Source organism: Phyllostomus discolor, chromosome 1, assembly GCF_004126475.2.
Source record: "Phyllostomus discolor isolate MPI-MPIP mPhyDis1 chromosome 1, mPhyDis1.pri.v3, whole genome shotgun sequence".
Classification (NCBI taxonomy): Eukaryota; Metazoa; Chordata; class Mammalia; order Chiroptera; family Phyllostomidae; genus Phyllostomus; species Phyllostomus discolor.
The window spans coordinates 132,287,027-132,312,478 of NC_040903.2; the positions used below are offsets into that span (position 1 = coordinate 132,287,027).

The 25,452-nt window shown below is 38.7% G+C and overlaps 1 protein-coding gene across 1 annotated transcript in view; it reads left to right on the plus strand.

The window, feature by feature from the left end:
- The first annotated feature begins 3,562 nt into the window (after nucleotides 1–3,562).
- Nucleotides 3,563–25,452, plus strand: part of RALGAPA1 (Ral GTPase activating protein catalytic subunit alpha 1) — a 276,187-nt gene continuing 254,297 nt past the window's right edge. Inside the window, exon 1 of the mRNA XM_028505505.2 lies at nucleotides 3,563–4,118. Within this exon, the coding sequence (XP_028361306.1) occupies nucleotides 4,013–4,118 (106 nt within the window). The 5' untranslated portion in view covers nucleotides 3,563–4,012. The remainder of the gene's footprint in view (nucleotides 4,119–25,452) is intronic.

Below are 25,452 nucleotides of genomic sequence, written 5' to 3' on the forward strand. Positions count from 1 at the left end.
GAATGTTATCAAGACTCATTCTATTGCTGTCTAACTATCCCCTCTGTTCTTGGAGTGTTATCTTTCTCCCCAGCAATTCTTTTCACATGTTTCTTCTTACAAGTTCCAGGCCTTCATCTTGAAAAAAAGTTTCTCTCTTCCAATAGTTGTAGAAGTGAGTTTTATTGAACTAACCTGGTTATGTATAGCACAAACACACTTGCTCTGCCCAGAGTGCTAGAACTCTGAAGTCTAACTGGACCAGTGCGGCATAAGATCCAAGGAGACCAAGAGAGGGGTGGCTTTCCAGAGGAGAATCTGGGTATGATTACCAGAACATATCCTCACTAAAATCAATTAGTTACCTTTTTTTTCCCATCTCCACTTCAATAAGTGTTCTTTAGGAAAGAGACTAGGTCTATTTTACCTGTGACATCTTAACAGACTTAGAGATGCTGGTCATAATCACCATGAAGTGGGTGCAAGGTATAAAATCTGAACAAGCTTCTAGATTCCCTGAAGTTATTCCCTCAATATGGGTTTTATTCTTTGATCTGAAGTACTAAGCATTTCCTGACTACTAAGACATATTCTTAAACAAATAGGAGGTCTGTTGAGAAAAAGTTCAGCCATTGTTAATGTAACAAGAATAGTTTGCAGGGCATTGATGTAACCTGGCAGCCAAGGAGAGGGGACTGGAATGCACATGCATGAACAATGATAACTTCACTGTACTAGTCATTGGGGGTGGCAGATGCCATTGAGTGAGCATGTGTACTGTGTGGCCATTGCATTCAAAATGACTGAGTGAGCAGAGTAATGAATCTGCATCAAATTTTGTGTTAAGCTTGAACATTCCTCCACAAAAACTATTTGAATGAATCAGAGGGCTGCAGCTACGGGCAACTGGTGATGGGCAGCTTCATCACTGAACAACTCACCTGCTCGTGCATCATGCCTCCTGCGGAGTTTTATGGTAAAACATCAAATTGCCCAGGTGACTCAGCCCCGCTACAGTCCAGATTTGGTGCCCTGCAATATCTGGCTTTTACCAAAACTAAAATCACCTTTGAAAGGAAAGAGATTTCAGACTGTTGATGAGATTCAGGAAAATATGATGGGGCGGTTGACAGCATTGGGAGAACTGTGTGAGGTCCAAAGCTTCTTCTTTGAAGGGGGCTGAGGCATCATTGTCCTATGTACAATGTATCTTATATCTTGTATCTTCTTAAGTAAAGTCTCTATTTTCCATAGCACGTGGCTGTATACTTTCTGGACAGACTTTTTATGTATATATATATATATATCCATAAACCATTCTCCTTCTCCCTCATAAGAAATGTCTAGATTTATGCATGCCATTTCTTAACATTTTAACTTCATCAAAGTACTGAGAGAAGATAAGACTATTGAGTGTTTTTGTTTTTAACTCAAAATTTCCTTAGAAAGGAGTGGATGCCCTGGCTGGTGTGGCTCAATGGATTGAGCACCAGCCCACAAACCAAAAGGTCGCTAGTCTGATTTCCAGTCAGGGCACATACCTGGGCTGCGGGCCAGGTTCCCAGTTGGGGGCATGTGAGAAGCAACCAATGTCTCTCTCACACACTGAAGTTTCTCTCCCTCTCATTCTCCCTCCCTTCCCCTCTCTCTGAAAGCAAATAAATAAAATCTTAAAAATAAAAAAATAGCCCTGCCCAGTGTGGCTCAGTGGATTGAGTGCTGGTCTGCAAACTTGAAGGTTACAAGTTTAATTTTTGGTGTCAGGGTACATGCCTGGGTTGTGGGCCAGGTCCTCTGTTGGGAGTGTGTGAGAGGCAACTGATGGGTCTCCCATATGTTTCTCTCCCTCTCTTTCCCCTTCCCTTCCCCCTCTCTAAAAATAAATGAGTAAAAATCACCACTTGCACTCACCATCAGTAAGATGGCTAATTTAAAAACAATATTTACTAATTTGACTGATAAAACATTATGGTTAAAAATAAATTATATATATTGAGTAAAAGTAGCCAGACCCCTCCCCCAAAGAGTATACTGCATACATACATTCATATAAAATTCTAGAAAATGAAAACTCTTAAGTGACAGAAAGTTCAGTGGTTGCTTGGGGACCAGGGGTGGGGGAATGGGAGGAAGGGATAAGAAAGGGGCAAATCTGGGGGGTTTGGGTGATGGACATGTTCACTATTTTGATTGTGATGATGTTTTTATGATTTCATGCAAATGTCTAACTTACCAAATTGGAAACTTTGAAAATGTGCAGTTTATTGTATATCAAGTACACCTTAATAAAGCTGTTTAGAAAGTATTTTAGCCCTGGCTAGTGTGGCTTAGTGGATTGAGCATTGAGCAGTGCTCAATCCACTGGGAACAGAAGGGTCACCATCACCAGTTCAATTGCTGGCAGGGGCATATAACTTAGTTGTGGGCCATGTCCCCTGGTGGGGGCGTGTGAGATGCGATCGATCTTGTATCTCTCACACATACATGTTTCTCTCCATCTCTTTCTCCTTCCCTTCCCTTCTCTAAAAATAAAAAAAAAACTTTAAAAAATTGCTTTAAAACATTGTTTTTAAAAAAGAGAGAAAACAGGGAAAAAATAAAAAACTATTGTTTTAATCTGATTCCTGAAGTTACTGAGTGAATATTTTTCACATGCTTTAGTTATGAGTGTATACTTCTGTTATTTTTTCCATGTTCTTTACTAATTTTTCTACCTGTGCCTTAATTTTCTCCTGGGTTTGTGAACTCTTTACCTATCAGGAAAATTCACCCTTAAAGTACTCGATATTTCTTTTCTCTGTAATTTTTCTGTTACAGCATGCTTTCAAGGGAACTCATTTATTTGTGCAAGCCAATTTTAACCAAAGGCTGTACTATACTACCATAAATCTTTAAACTGCAGTAAGTTGTTAATCATCACTTTGCAAAACAAACAAAAATCCCTTAAAAATTCATATTAGTAAATGAAGGAGTATTACAACCAATGCCTTCAGAACTGGCATCTAAAATACGTTGCAAACCTGCTTTGATGTTTTGGAGCTGTCTTCATAAGTTATTAGGATAGAGTAAACTTATCTTCATAAGTTATTAGGATAAAGATATTTTTTTAAAAAATGTTAAACTTTTATTTATTAGAGAGAAAGAGAGGGAGGGAGAGAGAAACGTCCATTTGTTTGTTGTTCCACTTATTGATGCATTCATTGGTTGATTATTCTATGTGCCCTGACCCGGATCAGAACCCACAACTCTGGCATATGGAAATGGACTCTAACCAAGTACCCAGCCAGGACGATGAAGGAGCTCTATAAACAAAAAGTGTAAGATTCTACTCTGGGACTTTGGCTACGAATCACTTGCTTAAAATAACGCACGCAGTAATTACCTTCTCTGACTCTCCTGGGCTCCTCCTTGGGCTGCTTACTCATGAAACCAAAGGGGGATGGATAATGCCATGAATGATCTCACGCTAGCATGACGTCAAGAAAACTTGACGTCAGACGTCAGAAGGCGGTTGCCACGGGGACCATTCTCCACTGACGGCAGAGTCGTGAAATCCTATCACTATCACTACACTCGGTCGCCTTTTGGCCTATGCCGGGTCTAAGCTGCTAAAGACGTTTTAACCTTAAGGGGGCCTCAGGGAGAAAGTAGTGTTGCTGCCTCCCAGAGCCCCACCCCCGCGACACACGGTCCCGAGCCCCGGCCAGTGGTGGCGAGCGGCGGCCGCAGGAAGCGGGCGGTGGCGGCGGCGGCGGGCGACCTACCCGGGTCTCCCTTGCTCCATGCAGGGCTGGGAGAAGGGATCCGCCATATTGGAGCCGCAGCTGAAAGTGTCTTGCTGCCGCGGCGCGAGCCTTGTGGAGGTGGCGGCCCCAGCGAAGATCTGGGAGGAGTCGGCTGCTCTGGGGCCCGCAAGGCTGGGGAGTGAATGAACGGCTCACGCTAGTCTCCTCCCTGCCCACTCCCTCCACTTTCCGCCGCGGGACCGGGCCGGGAGGGGGCTGGAGACTGCCGTGACGGCGGCAGCGGCAGGATGTTCTCCAAGAAGCCGCACGGGGACGTGAAGAAATCCACCCAGAAGGTGCTGGACACCAAGAAGGACGCGCTGACCCGCCTCAAGCACCTGCGCATCGTCATCGGTGAGGAGAGCGAGGGGTGGCGGTGCCCAGAGGCCTGAGCTGCCGGGTCTTCCCTCCACTGGGATCCCCTGGGGACTCTTCCCCCAGTGCCGGCGGGGTGCGGAGGTAGAGGGTGAGGCGTCGCCTCTGCAGGGACGCGGGAGGGCGGTTAATTTGGGGAAGAGAAAACTTGGCAGCACTAACACAGGGTTACCTAATTTTGAGGTAATCGTCCGAAGTCATTTTTTTTTTTTAAAACTAGGGTTTCTCTAAAAACAAATCTGTTTTAGACTTTCGAGAGACTTGGTGCCTGTGGATAATGGAGTTTATAGGATATGTTTGTCTGATGGATGACTACCGTCATCCCCACCCAAGTGAAAAGGAAAAAGTTCTTTCTCGAACAATATAAACCTTAATCTTTCAAGTTTCTTGGCCAGTGAGTGCTTGGAGGAAGCAGTTACACCTCTTTGGGAAGTGGGTGGTTCCCAAAAACTTGTGGGAAAGAGCCCCGCCCTTTGCTAATGCACCTTGTTCGTCACTACTTTCATTTAGAACTTTTATTAATTATAGCAATCAAGTAGTTTACAGCTTCCTTTGCTTCTAGAGAATTGCACAGAATTCTACTTTTATTTAATTAAAAATTTTCTTACCGTCTGTTTCCCTATACCTCTGTTTTGCTAGCAAACCAAAGAGCACTCTGAGTTATGGATATGGAGTTAGAATCTTTTGGATACTGGGTCATTTCGTAGGCTGATAAAGGCTGTAATAATACTTATGGGATATCTGGTCCAGTACTTGGATCTTTTTAGGTGAAAAGGACAGTTAGTTTGCTTGTGTTAATACAGAGTTAATGGCAGAATGGAGTTTTGAACCTAACTGTCTGAATCCTACTTTAGAGTTTATCTGAAGCTCTCTTTCTAATGAATTGTTTTGAAAATTGTTTATTTAGTGATATAATTCCTTTGTTTGAGTGCCTGTTTCTTTGCTGTATTGTTTACTCATACCACGAGGATATCACTGGTAACACCTAACATTTGTATGGTGCTTTACAAAATGACTTCACATAAATTATAATTAATGATCACAGTACCCCTACAGGTAGATATTATCCTTCATTATTTACTAATGAGAAAGCTGAAGTCTGGGAATGTCATCCAGGTACTAGGAGGCAGAGCCAGAATGGAGCCCAGATTTCGTATCTCCAGTTTGGTTTTTACTCTTCCTACATTTATGACAGGAAATTGTTATCACAAATACGTTGTATTTATTCCTGTGGAATAGGAAGAAAGCACTTGAATCCAGTTTAGTGGTATGAAAAGAAGCCCAGTTTTCAAGAAAATGTAAACCTAAATATAGTTAAGATTGTGAGCTTTTTATTTCTGTTCCTTATTGTACTTGAGAGATAACTCATTGAAGAAAAGATTTGGCTGAGAGAGTGAGACAGAAGGAGTGTGTGAATGTAGGAGATGTATCACAGATAATGGAAGTTTGAAATTGAAGACTTAATGGAATTTGACACCTACTTGAGATAAACTGTAGGCTGGTTAAAGGCAGAGCTGTAAAGTTGAATTCCAGTGGATGTTGACATTTCTTAAATTAAGCCATAGCTCTTTAATTATATAGAGTGCGGGAGTGGTTCATATATAATTTTTTGGCAGACAAGTTTCTTCCATGTGGGAGACATGGTCTAAGAGGTCACAAATGCCACATATTTTGTATGACCTAGTTTCCTTGGTTTGAAAACAAAACAATAATTAAAACACAAACAAACACCCTGGCTGGTGTGGCTCAGTGGATTGAACCTTGGCCTGCAAACCTAAGGGTCATTGGTTCGATTCCCTGTCAGGGCATATGCCTGGGTTGCAGGCCTTGTTCCCTGGTATGGAGCGTGAAAGAGGCAACCACACATTGATGTTTCTGCCCCTCTTTTCCCCCCTGTCTAAAAGTAAATAAATAAAATCTTTAAAAAAATAAAATAAATAAAAAGCATTTTGCTCTTCAGTAGTTTATGGGCTTTTAAAAAATAGAGCATATATTGTATGTAAGCATCTAAAATATCCTTAAGAACATTTCTGTCTCTCAATAAACATATCCTAGGGTGAGGATGAGAAAAAGTAAAAAAAAAAATTTTAAAGCATTGTTTAGTTTCTAAAGTTTTGTTTTTCTCTTACTACCCCATGTCTCCACCTTTTGCAGCTAACAGCTTTAAGATAATGACATTAAGTTCATAAAGTGGCTAACATAATGCCTGGCATATGGTGGATATTGACTAAATGTTAATTTTAATCATCTATAGCAAGGTAAAAATTCATTGTGTTTTTTTTGCAGTATATTTTATTGATTATGCTGTTACAGTTGTCCCTGTTTTTCTCCCCCCTTTGCCCCTATCCGCCTTGTATGCCCCTTCCCTCCAGCAATCCTCACCCCTTAGTTTATGTCCATAGTGCTTCTCTCTTTCCTACACTATTTTTAACCTCCCCCTGTCTATTTTGTTTCTACCAATAATGTTTCTTGACCCCTGCATCATTTCCCCCTTTCTCCCCTTTTCCTCTCCTAGCTGATAACCCTCCACATGATCCCTATACCTGTGATTCTGTTTCTATTCTGGTGGTTTGTTTAGTTTGTTTTTGTTTTTAGATTTTAGATTCAGTTGTTGGTAGTTGTGAGTTTGTTACCATTTTAATGGTCATAGTTTTGATCTTTTTCTTAAATAAGTCCCTTTAACATTTCACGTAACAAGGGCTTGGTGATGATGAATTCCTTTAGCTTTACCTTTTCTGGGAAGGACTTTATCTGCCCTTCCATTTTAAATGGTAGCTTTGCTAGATAGAGCAATCTTGGATGTAGATTCTTGCCCTTCATGACTTTGAATACATCTTGCTAGTCCCTTCTTGCCTGCAAAGTTTTTTTAGAAATCAGATGATAATCTTATGGGAGCTCCTTTGTAGGTAACTCTGCTTTTCTCTTGCTTATAAGATTCTCTATCCTTAACCCTTGGCATTTTAATGATGATGTGTCTTGGCGTGGTCCTCTTTGGGTCTAACTTGGCTAGGACTCTCTGTGCTTCATGGACTTGCATGTCTATTTCCTTCCCCCAATTAGGGATTTTTTTCTTTCATCATTTTTTCTAATAAGTTTTCAATTTCTTGCTCTTTCTCTTCTCCTCTGACACCCCTTATTGGACCTCTTGAAGTTGTCCCACAAGCTGCTTATACTACCCTCATTCTTTTAAATTTTATGTAAAGATTTTATTTATTTATTTTAGAGAGAGAGGAAGAGGGGGAGAGAAGTATTGATATGTGAGACAAACATCGATAGATTACCTCTAGGCCTGCAACCCAAGCATGTGCCCTGTCCAGACACTGAACCAGACTCTTTGCTTTGTTGGATGATGCTCAACCAATTGAGCCACACTGGTCAGGGTTGCCTTCTTTTTTTTGGATTCTTTTTTCTTCTTGCTGTTCTGATCGGTTGATTTTTGCTTTCTTATGTTCCAAATCATCCATTTGATTCTCAGTTTCATCTACTCCACTGTTGTTCCCTATAAATTGTTCTTCATTTCAATTAGTGAAAACTTTGTTTCTGACTGTATCTTTTTTATGATGCTGAGGTTCTCACTAAGTTCCTTGAGCATCCTCATAGCCAGTGTTTTGAACTCTGCATCTGATAGTTCTTCACTCATCTGTATTTCATTTAGCTCTTTTCCTGGAGTTTTGATCTGTTCTTTCATTTGGGCCATGTTTCTTTGTCTCCTCACTTTGGCAGCCTCCCTCTGTTTGTTTCTGTATATTAGCTAGAGCTACTTTGATTCCATGTCTTGGTAATGTGGCCTAATGTAGTAGGTGTCCTGTAGGGTCCAGTGGCACAGCCTCCCCTATCACCCAAGTGGGGTACTGGAGGTGCACCCTTCATGTGGCCTGAGTACACCCTTTTCTTGTAGTGGAGCCCTGGTTGCTGTTGGTAGATCAATGGGAGGGATTTGCCCAGGCCAGTCAGCTGCAAGGACTGGCTATGACCACTGACCACCAATCTCTACCCTCAGTGAAGAATCAGCTGTGCAGTGGAGGGGTGGTGGTGCTCCGATGTGGTCTGTAGCTTTCAACTGGGTGCCATGGTCCTGGGGCTTCCCAGATGGTGTAGGCCAAGGTCAGCCCCCACGTGTGTTTTGTCCACAGCCTCCCTTCCTGAGCTACAAAGCAATCTGAGGAGGCTGCTACTTGTGCTGGGCTTGGAGATTCCCAGGCAAAGCCAAGCTGAGAACCTAGGCTGGCTGCTGTTAGTGCCTGTCCTGGGGCTCACTGAGGCCAGCTGTTGCTTGTTTGATAGGATTTAGGAAGTTGTGCAGCCTGAGCCACGAGGAGCCACTCTGTGGAAAAGCAGCTTGGGTGAGTCTGTAGGTTGGGTGGGGCAGAGTCTCTGGGGATCTCCAAGGTGGGTCAAACAGTGTTAGCCAAGTTGATGGAGTCTCAGATATGGAACCAGCCTGCCAGCTCTGGCTCTGTGAGTGAAGGGCTCAGAAAAGGGACAATGGCCTCTGCTCTCCCTAATGCCAGAATCTTCAGTCTCTCCCTGTATACCATTGGTGCCCTTCAAGCTGCCACCCCAGCACTAAAGCTAAGAGAGAGTGAGTCTGAGTCTGTGTGGGTTCTATAAAAAGAGCTGCTTGGGGTTCTAGCAGTTTCTTCCATCGCTACAATCCCTGCTGGTTTTTGGAGCCAGAAGTTGTGGGGACTTGTCCTCCTGACACTGGAACCCCTGGACTGGGGGTCCTGGTGTGGGGCTTGGAGTCCATGTTCCCAAGATATCTCTCTCAGATTTTAATCTACCACACATGGTTGAGAGACCAGCCTGTTCAGCATCTGGGACCTTTTTACCAGTATGAATGGATGTGTTTTCTTTAACTCTGTAGTTGTCACACTTCCACTCAACTGTTTTCTGATGGTTCTGAATGATGGTGGTTCTATATTTTAGCCATAATTTTGATGTGGTTGTGCAAAGAGGTGAGTCGTGTCTGCCTGTGCCATCATCTTAACCAAAAGTCTCAACATTTCAGTGTTTTTCATTTAAAAAGAAGAAATGGAGTTCTTACTTAGCTAATAAATATTTTGATTATTGTTAGATCATTCTAATAGCTTTATTGAGATATAATTGACATACAATAAATTGCATATATTTAAAGCATATAATTGAGTAATTTTGTATATATACATATATGCTTTTATATGCTACAGTATATATACTGCATATAAGCATATATATAAGTATATGCTAAGTGCATATACACATGTGTATATAATATATGTATATATAATATACACACATGTATATATACACATGCACACACACTTTGTGAAGCCATTATAACAATCAAGATAACAAGTACATCTATAACATCATAAAATGACCTTTGGAATTCCTTACTTCTACCCCTACTTGCACCAACCCTCCTCTTACCTGGACAGTCACTGATCTGCTGTCACTCTAGAACAGTTTGCTTTTTGTAGAGTTTTATGTATACAGCATTACCGTATTTTGCTGTGTATGATGCTCTCCCATGTATATTGTGCACCCATGTGTTTGTGTGCATTATACATGACATTATTATACCCATGGTATGTAATCATTATACATGGCAAAAATATGGTATACACTATTTTTTGTTTGGTTTCTTTTATTCAGCCTTATTTTGAAATTTCTCAAATTTCCACAATTTCTCAAATTTCAAAATAGTATTATTTTGTTCAAGTATTATTCAAGTATTGTTATGGAATATGTCACTACTACATTGTTTTTATTGCTGAGTAGTAAGTATTCCACTATATGGATATGCCACAATTTGATTATCCATTCACCTGTTGATGGACATGTGAGTTTTTAGTTTTCAGCTATTACAAATAAAGCTTCTGTGAGGTATACTTGTTGTATAAACACATTCTTTCTTTACTCTTAGATAAATACCTAGGAGTGGAATGGCTGGATTATATGCAGTTGCATGTTTAACTTTTTAAAGAAACTGCCATAATGTTTTTTACCATTGTACATTCTTACCAGCAGTGTATGGAGAGTACCAGTTTATCCACAGATGCACTAACACCACTTTGTATTGCCAGTCTTCTTAATTTCAACCACTGTAAGAACTATGTACGGGTTGTGATCAGTATTTCCCTAATATCTAATAACATCGAGCTGCTTCTCGTGTCCTTATTTACCATTGTATAATTTCTTTGAAGTGTCTATTCAAACCTTTTACCTAATTTTCCTTCTTTTTTTACCTTTTTTAAAATTGATTTTGGAGAGAGAGAGGAAGAAAGAGACATCGATTTGTTGTTACACTTATATCTGCATTCATTGGTTGTTTCTTGTATGTGCCAGCAACCATGGCATATCTGGATGATGCTCTAACCAACTGAGCTACCTGGCCAGAGCCTAGCTTTTCTTATATGATTTCTTCTAGCAGATTTACATTTTTAGGATGTGTATTAAGGTCTATGATGTATCTTCAGTTTACTTTGTAAACATGGTATGAGATATGGATCAAAGTTTATTTTTTGCACATGGATATCCAATCATTACAGCACCATTTGTTGAAAAGACTACTGAATTGCCTTTGTATTTTTTTCCAAAAACTCAGTTGTCATATATGTGGATCTATTTTTGGATGCTGTCTTTTGTTCTGTGGTCTGTCTGTGTTGGTTCCAATACTACAATGTCCTTTTGTTTTTTAAAAAATTATTTATTAATTTTAGAGAGAGGGAAGAGAAACATCTATGTGAAATCGACATTAACTGGCTTGCCTTTCACGTGCCCCTAAATGGGGACCTGCCCTGAAACCCAGATATGTGCCCAGACTGGGAATTGAACCAGTGACCTTTTGGTTCACAGGCCAGCACTCAGTCCATTGAGCCACACCAGCCAGGGCTCACAATGTTTTTTTATGTACTGTAACTTGATAGTAAATCTTTAAATCAGGTAGTGTTGTTCCTTCAGCTGTGTTCTTCCTTTTCAATGTTTTTTGGGGGTTGGGGGGTTATGCTAGTTCTTTACATTTCAATATGAGTTTTAAGATTAGCTTGTCAGTTTGTAAAATAAAGATTAATTTTCCTGCTGGTATTTTGATCAGGAGTATGGTGAATCTATAGGTCAATTAGGGAAAGGCTGACAACAATGTTGCAGTCTGACTCATGAACAAGGTATGTTTGTCCATTTATATAGGGCTTCTTTAATTTCTCTAGCAGTGTTTTGTAGTTTTTAATGTGCAGGTCTTATACATCTTTTTATTTATTCCTGCATATTTTCTACTTTTGATGCTCTTATAATGACACCTCTATATCCATTTCTGATTGTTGCTGGTGTAAGAAAATAAAATTTAATTTTTTATATTATTTTTGTATCTTGAAAACTTGTTCTTCATTAGTTCTGTTAATTTTTTTTGTAGATTCCATTGGATTTTTTACATAGACAATGTCTTCTGTGCATAAAGGACAGTTTTGCTTTTTCCTTTCCAACCTTCCTTTCCTTTATTTTTACTGCCTTTTCGAACTCCACTAGAACCTTTAGTACAGTGTAGAATAGATGTGAGAGTGGACATTCTTGTCTTGTTTTTGATCTTGGTTAAACAGTCAGTTTTTACCACACTGTATGATAATTGTAGGTTTTTTATAGATAACCTTTATTATGTTGAAAACTTTCATTCTATTGGGTTGTTGAGTTTCATCAGGAATGGATTTTTCAAATACTTTCTGCTTCTGTTGAGATGAACAGATTTTTCTTCTTTTTTTCATTTGTTAATATGATGAATTATAGTAATTGATTTTCAAATGTTGAATCAACTTTGCAATCCTGGGATTAAAACTCAGTGGACATGCTGTATTGTCGGTTTTGATATTCTAAAACTTTGTTTATGATATATGTATTTATGTTCATGAGGGATATTGGTCTGTACTTTTCTTGTAATTTTTTTTGGTTTTGATAACAGGTAATGTTAGTTTCATAGTATTATAAATGTTCTTTTTAAAATTTCTGGAAGTGTTCACTTTAGAATTGGTATTATTTTTCCTTAAATGTTTGTTAGAATTTAGCAGTAAAGCCTTATGAGTCTGGAGTTTCTCTGAGGGAAGGTTTCAGAACTACTATAATAGACAGAGGGGCTATTCAGGTTATTTCTTCATTCTTGCATGAGTATTGGTAGTTTGTGTTTTTTAAGGAATTTTCTCATTGCATGGAAGTTGTCAAATTTATATGTATAAAGTTTTTTGTAATGCTCACTTATCCTTTTGCATCAGTAGAATCTGTGGTGATGTCACCCCTCTTATTTCTAGTGTTGATAATAAGTTTTTCTTTTCCTAATCAGACTAGAGGCCTTTCACATTTTATTGATCTTCTAAAAGAATTGGTTGGAGCTTAACTGATTTTCTTTTATTTTTCTGTTTTTATTTTATTGCTTTCTGTTTTGATATTTATCTCCTTTTTTTCTGCTTTTAGTTCTTCAGAATCACCTTTTATGTAATCTCATGGGGTTTTGAACAAACAGCACCTCTTTTTTAGTTTTAGTTTAATACATTCTTTTTCTGGTTTCTTAAAATGTAAACTGAGCTTATTAATTTAAGATCGTTTTTCTTTCTACAATAGGCATTTATTTGATGATACAAAATTTCCCCTATTATAAATTCCACAAGTAACAGTATTTTGTATTTTTAGTTTTAATTAGATCTAAAATGTATTCTAACTTTCCTTTTGTTTTCTTCTTTGTTCCATGCATTATTTACAATTGCATTCTTTAGTTTCAGATATCTTTGTTATTGTTTTTTTTTTTTGTTTAATTTCATTATAGTCAGATAACATGTGTTTATGACTTGAATTATTTAAATTTATTAAAGTTTGATAGTCTGGAATGTTTTAACTTGATAGGTAAGTATTCCGTATGTATTTGAAAAAATATATATTCTTGTTGTTGGGTTGAGTGTTCTGAAAATGTCAATTGGGACAAGTTTCTTGAGAGAGTTAAGTCTTCTATATTGAATATTCTTGCTGCATTTCTTTCTGTCTACTTGTTTTTATCAGTTATTGACTGGAGGTGGGGTGGTGGTGCTGAAGTTTCTGACTATAATTGTGGATTTGTCTATTTATTTTTGCAGTTCTTTTGCTTCATGTATTTTGAAGGTCCGTTATTAGGTTCTTAAACATTTGGGATTATTATTTCATCTTGATAAATTGATTCCTTTATTATTATGAAATGGTCTCTTCTTCCTTCATAATAGTCTTTGCTCTGGAATCTCCTTTGATAGTAATGTAGCCACTTCCACTTTCACTGACTATTGTTAGTAGTACATATATTTTCCTGTCTTTTAAATCTCCTAAGTGGATTTTTTGTTGACAGCATATGTTTGAGTTTTACTTTATTATCTTATCTAATAATTGCAACCCTTTAATTGAGATATTTGGGTGACATCTTCAGATTTATCTTATGAGTGGAATTTTATATCTTATGACTACCTTCATTCATTTTCCCTACTGCCACCTCCTTCCTCTGGCAGCCACCATTACGCTCTCTGCCTCTATGGAGTTTGTTTTTTTAGGTTTATATAATCAAACAGTGTTTGACTTTCTCTGACTTACTTGACTTAACATAATGCCCTCAGGATTCATCTGTGTTGTAACAAATGGCAGGATTGCTTCTTTTTTATGGCCAAATAATGTTCCATTGTGTGAGTATGTTTGTGTGTACACACACACACACATTTTCTTGATGCATTCATCTGTTGAGGAACACTTTGGTTGTCTGCATGTCTTGCGTATTATAAATGCAGCAGTGGACATGGGGGTACAGATATCTCTTCAAGGTAGTGATTTTATTTCCTTCAGATATATACCCAGAAATGAAATTTTTATGTCATATGATAGGTCTTTTTTAAATTTTTACAGGTGTTTTCCATAGTGTCTCTAGCAATTTACATCCTCACCAATGGTGCACGAGGGTTTTCTTTTCTCCACATCTTTGCCAACGCTTAGGTCTTGTCTTCTTAATAATAGCTATCCTAACAAGTGTGAGGTGATATCTCACTGTGGACTTGATTTACTTTTCCCTGATGATTAGTGAGGTGGAGCACCTTTTTATATACCTGTTGGCCCTCTCTATGTCTTGAGAAAAATGTCTGTTCAGATCTTCTACCCAATTTTTTTAAAATCTCACCCAAGGGCATGCTTATTGATTTTAGAGAAAGGAAAGGGGGGGGGTGGAGAAGAGAGGGAGAGAAACACCAATGTGAGAGAGAACTATCCATCAGTTGTCTGTCATCCATCCCCCCCCCCCCCCCCCCGCCCCGGGGGTCAAACCTGTAGCCTAGCCATGTGCCCTGACCAGGAATCAAATCCTCAACCTTTTGGTTTACAGCATGACAATCTAGCCAACTGAACCACACCAGCCAGGACTCCTCTGCCCATTTTTTAGTTGGGTTGTTTGTTATTTTGCTGTAAAGTTGTATGAGCTCTTTATATGTTTTGGATATTAACCCCACATTAGATATATGCTTTTCAAATATTTTCTCACATTCAATAGGTTGCCTTTTAATTTGGTGGTGGTTTTCTTTGTTGTACAGAAGCATTTAATTTATTTATTATTTTTTAAAGATTTTTAAAATTCACTTTTAGAGAGAGGGTTAGGAGAAAGAGTGGGAGAAAAACACCAATATGTGAGAAGTACATGGATCAGTTGGTTGCCTCTCACTCGCCCCCAACCAGGGATCTGGCTGGCAACCTAGGCATGTCCCCTGACTGGAAATCAAACTGGTGACCTGTCAGTTCACAAGCTGGTGCTTAATCTATTGAGCAACACTAGCCAGGGCTATTTGTTTATTTTAAAAAGATTTTATTTATTTATTTTTAGAGAGAGGAGAGAGGAGGGAGAGAAATATCAATGTGTGCGAGAAATATTTATTAGTTGGCTCTCTCATGCCCTCAACTGGAGACCTGGCCTGCAACCCAGACATGTGCTTTGGCTAGGAATCGAACCAGTGACTTTTCGGTTTGCATGCCAGCACTCAATCCACTGAGTCACACCTGCCAGAGTGTGCGGAAGCGTTTTAATTTGATGTAATCCCACTTGTTTATTTTTTGCTTTCGTGGTCAGATTCAAAATATCACCACCAAGACCAATGCCAAGGAGCATGTTGCCTGTTTTTTCTTTTAGGAGTTTTATGGTTTCAGGTCGTATATTCAAGTCTTTAATCTATTTTGAGTTAATTTTTGCATGTGTGTAAGATAGGGATCTAGTTTTGTACTTTTGCGTGTGGCTGTCCAGTTACCCCATCACCATTTATGGATGAGACTATCTTCTTCCTACTATATATTCTCAGCTCCTTTGTCATAAATGATTTGACCACTTATGCATAGATCTTTTTCTGGACTCTATTCTGTTCTAGTGATATATGTATTTATGCCAATACCATACTGCTTTTATTACTATAGCTTTGTGATAAAGTTTGAAACCAGGGAGTGTGATGCCTCCCACTTTGCTCTTTTCAAGATTGCACTGACAGGCCCTGGCTGAGTAGCTCAGTTTGTTGGAGTGTCATCCCGATACGCCAAGATTGCAGGTTTGAGCCTAGGTCTGGGCACATACAAGAGGCAGCCTGTGGGTGCGTGCATGGGTGAAACAGCAGATTGGTATTTCTCTTTTGCAAGCTCTCTCTCTCTCTCTCTAAGATCAATAAAAAAACAAGATTGCATTGGTTATTTGGGATCTTTTGTGGTGCCACACAAATTGTAGGATTGTTTTTATCTATTTCTGTGAAAAGTGCCATTGTTGAGACTTCACATTATGTATGGATGTAGATTTTGTCAAATGCTTTTTTTGTACCTATTCAGACAATTATATGATTTTTATCTTTTATTTTGTTAATGTGATGAATTGATTCATTTGTGGATGTTAAACCATGCTTGCATGGATGGAATTGATGCCCCCTGGTCATGATTATGACCCTTTTAATACAGTGTTGACTCTGGTTGGTTAAACTTTGTTGAGAATTTTTGCATCTGTGTTCTTAAGGGATATTTTAATTTTTTCTTGTAGTGCCTTTGTTATCGGGAATGTTGGCCTTGTTAAATGAGTTTGGAAATGATCCCTTCTTTTCTGTTATATGGAAGAGTATGAGAAGGATTGGTATGTTGGGTTTTTTTTTTAATCATCAGTGAAGTTACCTGGTTCTGTATTTCATTCTGGTGGGAGTTTTTTGATCATGGATTCAGTCTCCTTATTTGTAATTTTTCTGTTTAGAATCTGACTAGTGATTCATCATTGAGATCTGGATGATGCACATTTAATGTTATTATTGATTTGGTTAAGTTAGAGCCTGTCATCTTGCTGTGTTTTGTCTTTGGCAAGTCTGTTCTCAGTTTCCATTTCCTCCTTTGTTTTGGTCTTCTTTTGTATTATTTGAGTAAATTATGGTTCATTTTTATCTTTTTGTTGGCTGATTAGCTATAATCTTTAATCATTTTATTGATTGCTGAGTGATTTATGGTATGGCATCTCTAACTTACCAGAGCCTACTATTAAGTGATATTATTCCACTGTTGATATTGTATAAGAACTTTACAAGAGTGTATTTCAATTTCTCAATCCAGTTTTTATGCTTTTGGTCATATACTTACTTACACATGTTGTAAATCCTGCACTATTTTATTTTGTTCAAATAAGCAATTATCTTTTAAAAATTTTAAGATAAAGGCATGTATTTACCTATGTAGCACTATTTGCAGTGCTCTTCATTTCTTTGCAGAGACAGATATTTCCATCCACCCAGTGTCCTTTTATTTATGTCTGGAGGACTTTCTTCAGCATTTTTTCTGTGGTCGTGATCTGGTAGTAGATTCCTTATGATCTTGTTGGTATAAAAAGTATTTTTTCTTCTTTTTTGAAAGATTTTGGCTCTGGCTGGTGTGATTCAGTGGATTGAGTGCTGGCCTGCAAACCGAAGAGTCTCCAGTTTGATTCCCAGTCAGGGTACATGCCTGGGTTGCAAGCCAGGTGCCCAAGAAGGGGGCTCACAAGAGGCAACCACACATTGATGTTTCTCTCCCTCTCTTTCTCCCTCCCTTCCTCTCTTTCTAAAAATAAAGAAAATATTTTAAAAAAGATTTTAGTTTGTTAGAATTCTAGGTTGATAGCTTTTCCCTTTGTCCTTTAAAATTTCACTCTGCTCTCTTTGTGCATGCATTGTTTGTGATAAGGCGTCTGCTATTTGTATTTTACCCTGCATGTTTACATTATTTTTTTTTCTGGCTACTTTTTAAAAAAATTTTTTTAAATTTATTTTTAGGGAGGGAAGGAAGGGGAGAGAGAGAGAGAGAGAGAGAGAGAGAGAGAGAGAGAGAGAAACATCAATGTGCGGTTGCTGGGGGTTATCGCCTGCAACCCAGGAATATACCCTGGCTGGGAATCGAACCTGGGAAACTTTGGTTCCCAGCCCGCGCTCAATCCACTGAGCTATGCCAGCCAGGTTTTCTGGCTACTTTTAAGATTTTTTCTGTTCACTAGTTTTGAGCAATATGTGCTGTGATGCAATTTTTAAAATATTCTGTGGCTTGGGGTTCACTGGGCTTATTAGATTTGCGGCTTATAGTTCTCATAAAGTTTGGGGAAATTTTAGCCATTTTTTCTCCACTTAGGTTTTTAAAAGATTTTATTTATTTATTTTTAGAGAGAGGGGAAAAGAGGAAGAAAGAGGGAGAGAAACATCATTCAGTTGCTTCTCGCATACCCCCAGCTGGGACCTGGCCCACAACCCAGGGATGTGCCCTGACTGGGAATCAAACCAGTGACCCTTTGGTTATCATGCCGGAACTCAATCCACTGAGCCACACCAGCCAGGGCTGCCCACTTATTTTTCAAATCTCTTTTTGAAATTTACTAGCTTATTAATAAATATATATTAGATAACTATATTAGAAAGTAATATTTGTATATTGGACAGCTTCATAGCAGAAAAAGTACTGAAATTTTAATTTGTTTGGAATCTTTTTTCTCTGTTTATCTTGGATAGTTTCTATTGCTGTGTCTTTTTTTAAATATATTTTATTGATTATGCTATTACAATTGTCCCATTTCCCCCTTCATTACCCTCCACCTTGTACACCCTCTCCCACCCATATCCCCCCCTTTAGTCATGTCCATGTGTCATACTTATAAGTTCTTTAGCTTCTACATTTGCCATACTATTCTTACTCTACTCCTATCTATTTTCAACATACATTCTGTGCTACTTATTCTCTGTACCTTTTCCCCCTCTCTCCTCCTCCCACTCCCCTGTTGCTAATCCACCATGTGATCTCCATTTCTGTGGTTCTGTTCCTATTCTAGTTGTTTGCTTAGTTTCTTTGGTTTTGCTTTAGGTGTGGTTGTTAATAATTGTGAGTTTGCTATCCTTTTACTATACATGTTTTTTTTTTAATCTTCTTTTCTCAGATAAGTCCCTTTAACATTTCATAAAATAAGGGCTTGGTGATGATGAACTGCTTTCACTTGACCTTATCTGAGAAGCACTTTATCTGCCCTTCCATTCTAAATGAGAGGTTTGCTGGATAGAGCAATCTGGGATGTAGGTCCTTGTCTTTCATGACTTGGAAGACTTCTTTCCAGCCCCTTCTTGCCTGTAAGGTCTCTTTTGAGAAATCAGCTGACAGTCTGATGGGAACTCCTTTGTAGGTGACTGTCCCCTTATCTCTTGCTGCTTCTAGGATTCTCTCCTTCATTTTTACCTTGGCTAATGTAATTATGATGTGCCTTGGTGTGTTTCTTCTTGGGTCCAACTTCTTTGGGGCTCTCTGAGCTTCCTGGAGTTCCTGGAAGTCTATTTCCTTTGCCAGAATGGGGAAGTTCTCCTTTATTATTTGTTCAAATACATGCTCAATCTGTTGCTTTTCCCCTTCCCCTTCTGGTACCCCTATAATTCAGATGTTGACACGTTTAAAGATGTTCTGGAGGTTCCTAAGCTTCTCCTCATTTTTTTGAATTCTTATTTCTCCATTCTTTCCTGGTTGGTTGTTTCTTTCTTCCTTCTGGCCCACTCTAGTTTCAGTCCCAGTTTCCTTCCCTTCACTATTGGTTCTCCGTGCATCTTCCTTCATCTCTTTTATGGTAACCTGAATTTTTTCATCTAATTTGCAACCAAAATCAACCAATTCCGTGAGCTTCCTGGTCACCAGTGTTTTGAACTGTGCATCTGATAGATTGGCTATCTCTTGGTGGCTCAAAAGGATGAGTCCTGGGGGATTGAGCTGTTGGAGACATGTCTCTCTCTCTTTCTTTTTTTTTTTTTTTGGTCTGGTCGCTCCTGTTACGGTGAGGGGCGGAGCCTTAGGTGTTCACTGGGGCTGGGCACCCCAGTCGCTAGATTGTGACGTTGTATGTCGGGGCGGGGGCGGGAGGGAACAATGGCAGTAGCTCCGCTCTCCTGGGGCCTCATTAACCCCCTGGGATCCTGGGTTGTGCGCTCTGCCCTGGTCCACAATGCTGCCTCACTGGGTCCCCCAGCCACTGCTTGCGTACTCAGGGTCCACCACTGCGCTGCCATCTTGCGCGTCCCAGAAGGCTTACGCGCTCCCGGTTGCCTTATTTGCCCAGTTTTCCCCTATCTCTGCGTGCCGTGACCCGCGCCCGCTCCTCCTCTCTGCCCCTCCTACCAGTCTGGATGAACGGGTCTACTTCAACTTCTTGGCTGTCTGACTTCCATTCAGATAAATTCTCTGTCAGTTCTGGATGTTATTCTACCTCTAAATTGTTGTTGTTCTGATCTTGGTTGTGCGTGGAGGTACGGTGCGTCCACCTATGCCTCCATCTTGCCGGAAGTCCCTATTGCTGGGTGTTAAAGTTCACTAGTCTTTTGCTACATGCAGTCTGTTTATCTAGTTCATTTTCATCTCAGACATCATAGTTATTAATGTAGTTCATTTTTTGTGTGTATATATTATATATGGAAATTATTTTGTCTGTATCTCTTATATGCTTTAATTTTTGAACATAACAAATACAATTAACTGATGTAGCTCAATGGATTGAGCATGGGCTGTGAACCAAAGCATCACAGGTTCAATTCCCAGTCAGGGCACATGCCTGGGTTGCAGGCCACGACCCCCAGCAACCGCACATTGATGTTTCTCTCTCTCTTTCTCCCTCCCTTCCCTCTCTAAAAATAAAAAAATAAAATCTTTTAAAAAAAAGAATACAATTAAAATAACATAGTAGTTCTCTGCTCATCCTAACATCTGACAAATCTGGATCAATCAGCTGATTTTTCTCTCATCCTGGTTTGTTTTCTTGCTTCTTTGTACATTGAATAATCTTTGGATATCTGATATTGTGAATTTCACCTTCTTAGCTACTAGGTATTTTGGTATTCTTATAAAGTCTTGAGCTTTTTTTTCTGGGATGCTGTTAAATTGCCTGGAAACAGTTTGATCATTTCATGTCTCGCTTTTACAGTTTGTTGAATGGGTCCATCTAGGGTTAATTATTACCTGCCTGAGTATTAATACTTTCGTATGTATTCTACCCAAATGCCCTATTAATTATGAGGGGTGTTTTTTATAGCCCACCCAGCTCTTGGGAACAGGTACTGTCTTGGTCTTACGTAAGCCTTTGGTACTGTTCTCTCAAGTTCTTTCACATAGTTCCTTCTGCTGTTTAAGAAGTTTCCTTACAATGTGTTATGATCATACTGGAAGGGGATTTTCTCAAGTTTCCTCAGTTGTCACTATATGCAGCTGTCTCCTCTTGGATGCTCTGTTCTGTGAACTAACTTACCTTGGTCTTCATGGACTGTCAGGTCATTTTCTCAACATATGGATTCTACTGGCTCTGCCTGGATTCACTTTTCTCTCACCATGGCCTGGAAATTCTTCAGTAAGCAGAAGTCAAAGGTGCACCCTGTTTGTTTGCTGTCTGTTGGGAATGACTTTACCTAATTTCCATATCTGCTTGAAACAAACCCCCCAAATCCCGAAACATACATAACAGTTTCCAAGACACAGGACATCAAATGCTGATGATAATATCTTCTTATAAGTGAATGAGACTGAAAGTTGGCTTCGTAGAAAGCAACTTGGCTTCCATTTTTAAATTTTTTGTACTTAGAGAAAAAAATCAATTGATTACTGAAGTATATTTCATATATCTCCAACCTGAATATATTAGTTTTTCACAAAGGAAATTATATTAAAATATCTTAAATCAGAAAAATAAAAAACTCGTCTTCAGTAGATATAAATGATAATGTGTGAGGAAAGAAATAAATATTATATGATCATTAACTAAATAATCTAAAAGTGGTATAGATTAACTTGAACAGATATGGCTGAAAATGCCTGAGTCATTGTCACCTGTAAATTACCTATAAAATAAAGTAATGTGGTATTTGAATATATTTTTAAGGTTTGATACGCAAAATTATTAATTTTATATGACATTAGACTCATATTCTTTAATTTGTATATACTCTTGAATTTGTAATTCTTTAATTTGAATCTCATTTGAAAAATTATTTGACCTCATTCAAATACTTTACCTTTGTTATTTTTGAAGAAGTGATTTACCAAAAGGTTATCTACATAAGCAATGTTACTGATTAATTTGCTTAGCTGTTTCAGACACTGCAAGCCATCTTTTCATCAACATTTCTTTTATTAAGGATTATTTTGCATCTAAACGGTTTTACGTGGCTTATAGAACTGAATAAAATGTGAAATAGAACAGTTAGTGATAAAGAACTGAAGGCCTACTATTTAAAGAAAGGAAACATTATCAGATTCCAGAGATGAGCTGTAAGGCATTGAATTTGGTTCTTAGATTTCCTAGCAGCTAAAGTGAAAAGAGAAGCATGTTGGGTTACAAGTTTTCTGTGTCTTAGTAAAGAACGCATGTGTTCTGTTGTTGTTAAGATACTTTTTCTTGATTCTAAGTCCAATCACTAGTTGTATGGATATGTGTTCGTAAGTTACCTAATGTGTCTTATTTCATTTATTTATTTATTTATTTTATTAAAAAATTTTTAAATATATTTTATTGATTATGGTATTACAATTGTCCCATTTCCCCCTTCATTACCCTCTACCCTGTACACCTTCTCCCACCCACTCCCCCCCTTTACTTCATGTCTGTGTGTCATACTTATAAATTCTTTAGCTTCTATATTTGCCATACTTATTCTTACCCTCCCTGTCTATTTCCTACCTACAATCTATGATACTTATTCTTTGTACCTTTCCCCCCTCTCTCCTCCTCCCACTCCCCTGTTGCTAACCCTCCATGTGATCTCCATTTCTGTGGTTCTGTTCCTGTTCTAGTTGTTTGCTTAGTTTCTTTTGGTTTTGCTTTAGGTGTGGTTGTTAATAATTGTGAGTTTGCTATCCTTTTACTATACATGTTTTTTTTTTAATCTTCTTTTCTCAGATAAGTCCCTTTAACATTTCATAAAATAAGGGCTTGGTGATGATGAACTGCTTTCACTTGACCTTATCTGAGAAGCACTTTATCTGCCCTTCCATTCTGAATGAGAGGTTTGCTGGATAGAGCAATCTGGGATGTAGGTCCTTGTCTTTCATGACTTGGAAGACTTCTTTCCAGCCCCTTCTTGCCTGTAAGGTCTCTTGAGAAATCAGCTGACAGTCTGATGGGAACTCCTTTGTAGGTGACTGTCCCCTTATCTCTTGCTGCTTCTAGGATTCTCTCCTTCATTTTTACCTTGGCTAGTGTAATTATGATGTGCCTTGGTGTGTTTCTTCTGGGTCCAACTTCTTTGGGGCTCTCTGAGCTTCCTGGAGTTCCTGGAAGTCTATTTCCTTTGCCAGAATGGGGAAGTTCTTTATTATTTGTTCAAATACATGCTCGATCTGTTGGTTTTCCTCTTCCTCTTCTGATACCCCTATAATTCAGATGTTGGCACGTTTAAAGATGTTCTGGAGGTTCCTAAGCTTCTCCTCATTTTTTTGAATTCTTATTTCTCCATTCTTTCCTGCTTGGTTGTTTCTTTCTTCCTTCTGGTCCACTCTATTGTTTTCAGTCCCAGTTTCCTTCCCTTCACTATTGGTTCCCTGTGCATTTTCCTTCATTTCTTTTATGGTAGCCTGCATTTGTTCATCTAATTTGCAACCAAAATCAGCCAATTCTGTGAGCTTCCTGATCACCAGTTTTGAACTGTGCATCTGATAGGTTAGCTATCTCTTGGTGGCTCAAAAGGATGAGTTCTGGGGCACTGATTTGTTCTTCTGTTTGAGACATGTCTCTCACTTTTTTCTTTTTTGGTATGGTCGCTCCTGTTACGGTGAGGGGCGGAGCCTTAGGTATTCACCAGGGCTGGGCACCCCAGTCGCTAGATTGTGACGTTGTATGTGAGGGTGGGGTCCAGAGGGAACAATGGCGGTAGCTCCGTGCTCCGTGGGACCTCAGTCCCTTCCCTGGGATCCTGGGTTGTGCACTCTGCCCTGCTCCACACTCGCTGCCTCACTGGGTCTGCCAGCTGCTGCTTGCATGCTTAGGGTCCACCCGCTGCGATCTTGCGCGCCCCAAATGCCTTATGTGCTCCCGGTTGCCTTTTCCGCCCAAATCTCCCTGTTCTCTGCGCCGCGCCTGGTTGCTTGTCTATGCCCCTCCTACCGGTCTGGATGAACGGGTCTACTTCAACCTCTTGGCTGTCCGACTTCCATTCAGATAAATTTTCTGTCAGTTCTGGGTGTTATTCTGCCTCTAAATTGTTGTTGTTCCAATCTTGGTTGTGTGTGGAGGTACGGTGCATCCACCTATGCCTCCATCTTGGCTGGAAGTCTCCAATGTGTCTTTTTTTAGAAGCATCATTGTGGTAGAAAGAGACTTTGGAGAAAAGAGAAAAATAGGTGATTAGCATGTTGTTAGATCTGTTCTTTCTAAAATGAAATGTCTACACAATCTATATGAGTTTTTTCTATTTTTATAAATGGCATCACCATCCTCTAGGTCATTAGTACATGAAACTTTTCACCTTTGACAACTGATAGAAAAAGATAAGTGAATGTGAGGGTGTCCCACAGACACCTTAAACTCCAAGTATCCCAACTTAAATTTATCTTTGCCTACCACATTGTCTTCTTTAGCCTCTTGGTCCTTCTCTGTACTTTCCATTTCAGTAACATTGAACCAGAAATCACTTTCTTAGCTGCCTGTACCTTTGCTAATAATGTTACTATAGTAAACTACCTGAATCTGTCTTACACCTGAAAGCTTCTACTCTTCCTTCCCTATCACGTAGATATAAGAGCTTCTACACTGTATATATTTACTTCTAGTAATCTGCTTATTACATTATAATGTAATTATTTATTTGCATTCCTACATTTTCATACCTTACTAAGACAGAGGTGTATCATTTTATCTTCATATGACTAGACTCTGCACAGTGCCTGGCATATAATTGATACTCGGTAAATATTATGTAGTGTGTGAATTACCATAAAACGTTTGGTATGAAGAGAGCAAAGTTGCTGTTTTGTGAGCAACTTCCTATCAATTGATAATGGTAGAAAAAAACACTTAAAGTCAGCATTCTCATCAGAATGAAACGTCTTGTTGCCTTTAGTACCTGCGCAAAAGAAATTGTTTCAGAATCTGCACTATGTAAAATACAATAATGAAAAACAAAAACCAGGACATTAAATGAAAAATGTTTATGGCATTATGGCAGAGGTTATTATAACTTCCCCCATTATTGAAAGCAACCTTTATGACCCTTATATAACATGTAATTATTAGAAAACTATGTCTGATGAGCCTAACAACATTTTAGCTTTAAAGTGTACACCCTTCACTCTCCATTTAACAGAATAAACTTTCCTATAGGTAGACATAGAGGAGAATGTGACATGAAGACACAACAAAACAACAGGTTGCTGGCTCTTAATTTGTCATAGCAACCAGTGGGGACTAATACAGATCTCTTGGTGATTTGGCCTTTTGCTCCTCCATAAGGCTTTGAGAATCATTTAGTTAAATTCAGTGATATTATTGTTCAGGTTTTTTGGTTTGTTTGTTTAAATTGGATTGCTTTGAATCTGGAGATTTAATTTGGAGGAGGTTGACATCTCTAAAATATCTACTTTTTCTATTCTAAGGTGTCTTTATTTATTTAGGTTTTCCTTAGTGTTTATAAATTAAAATTTTATCTTTTCCTCTAAGAAAGATTTCTGTATCTTTTTAAATAAATAGTAAAATAGTAAGCACATTTTATTTTATTTTTATTAAAAATGTTTTTAATGTTTACCCAAGGATTTCTTTGATTTTTTAGAGAATGAGAGAAACATCCATGTGAGAGAGAATTATTAATCAGTTTCCTCC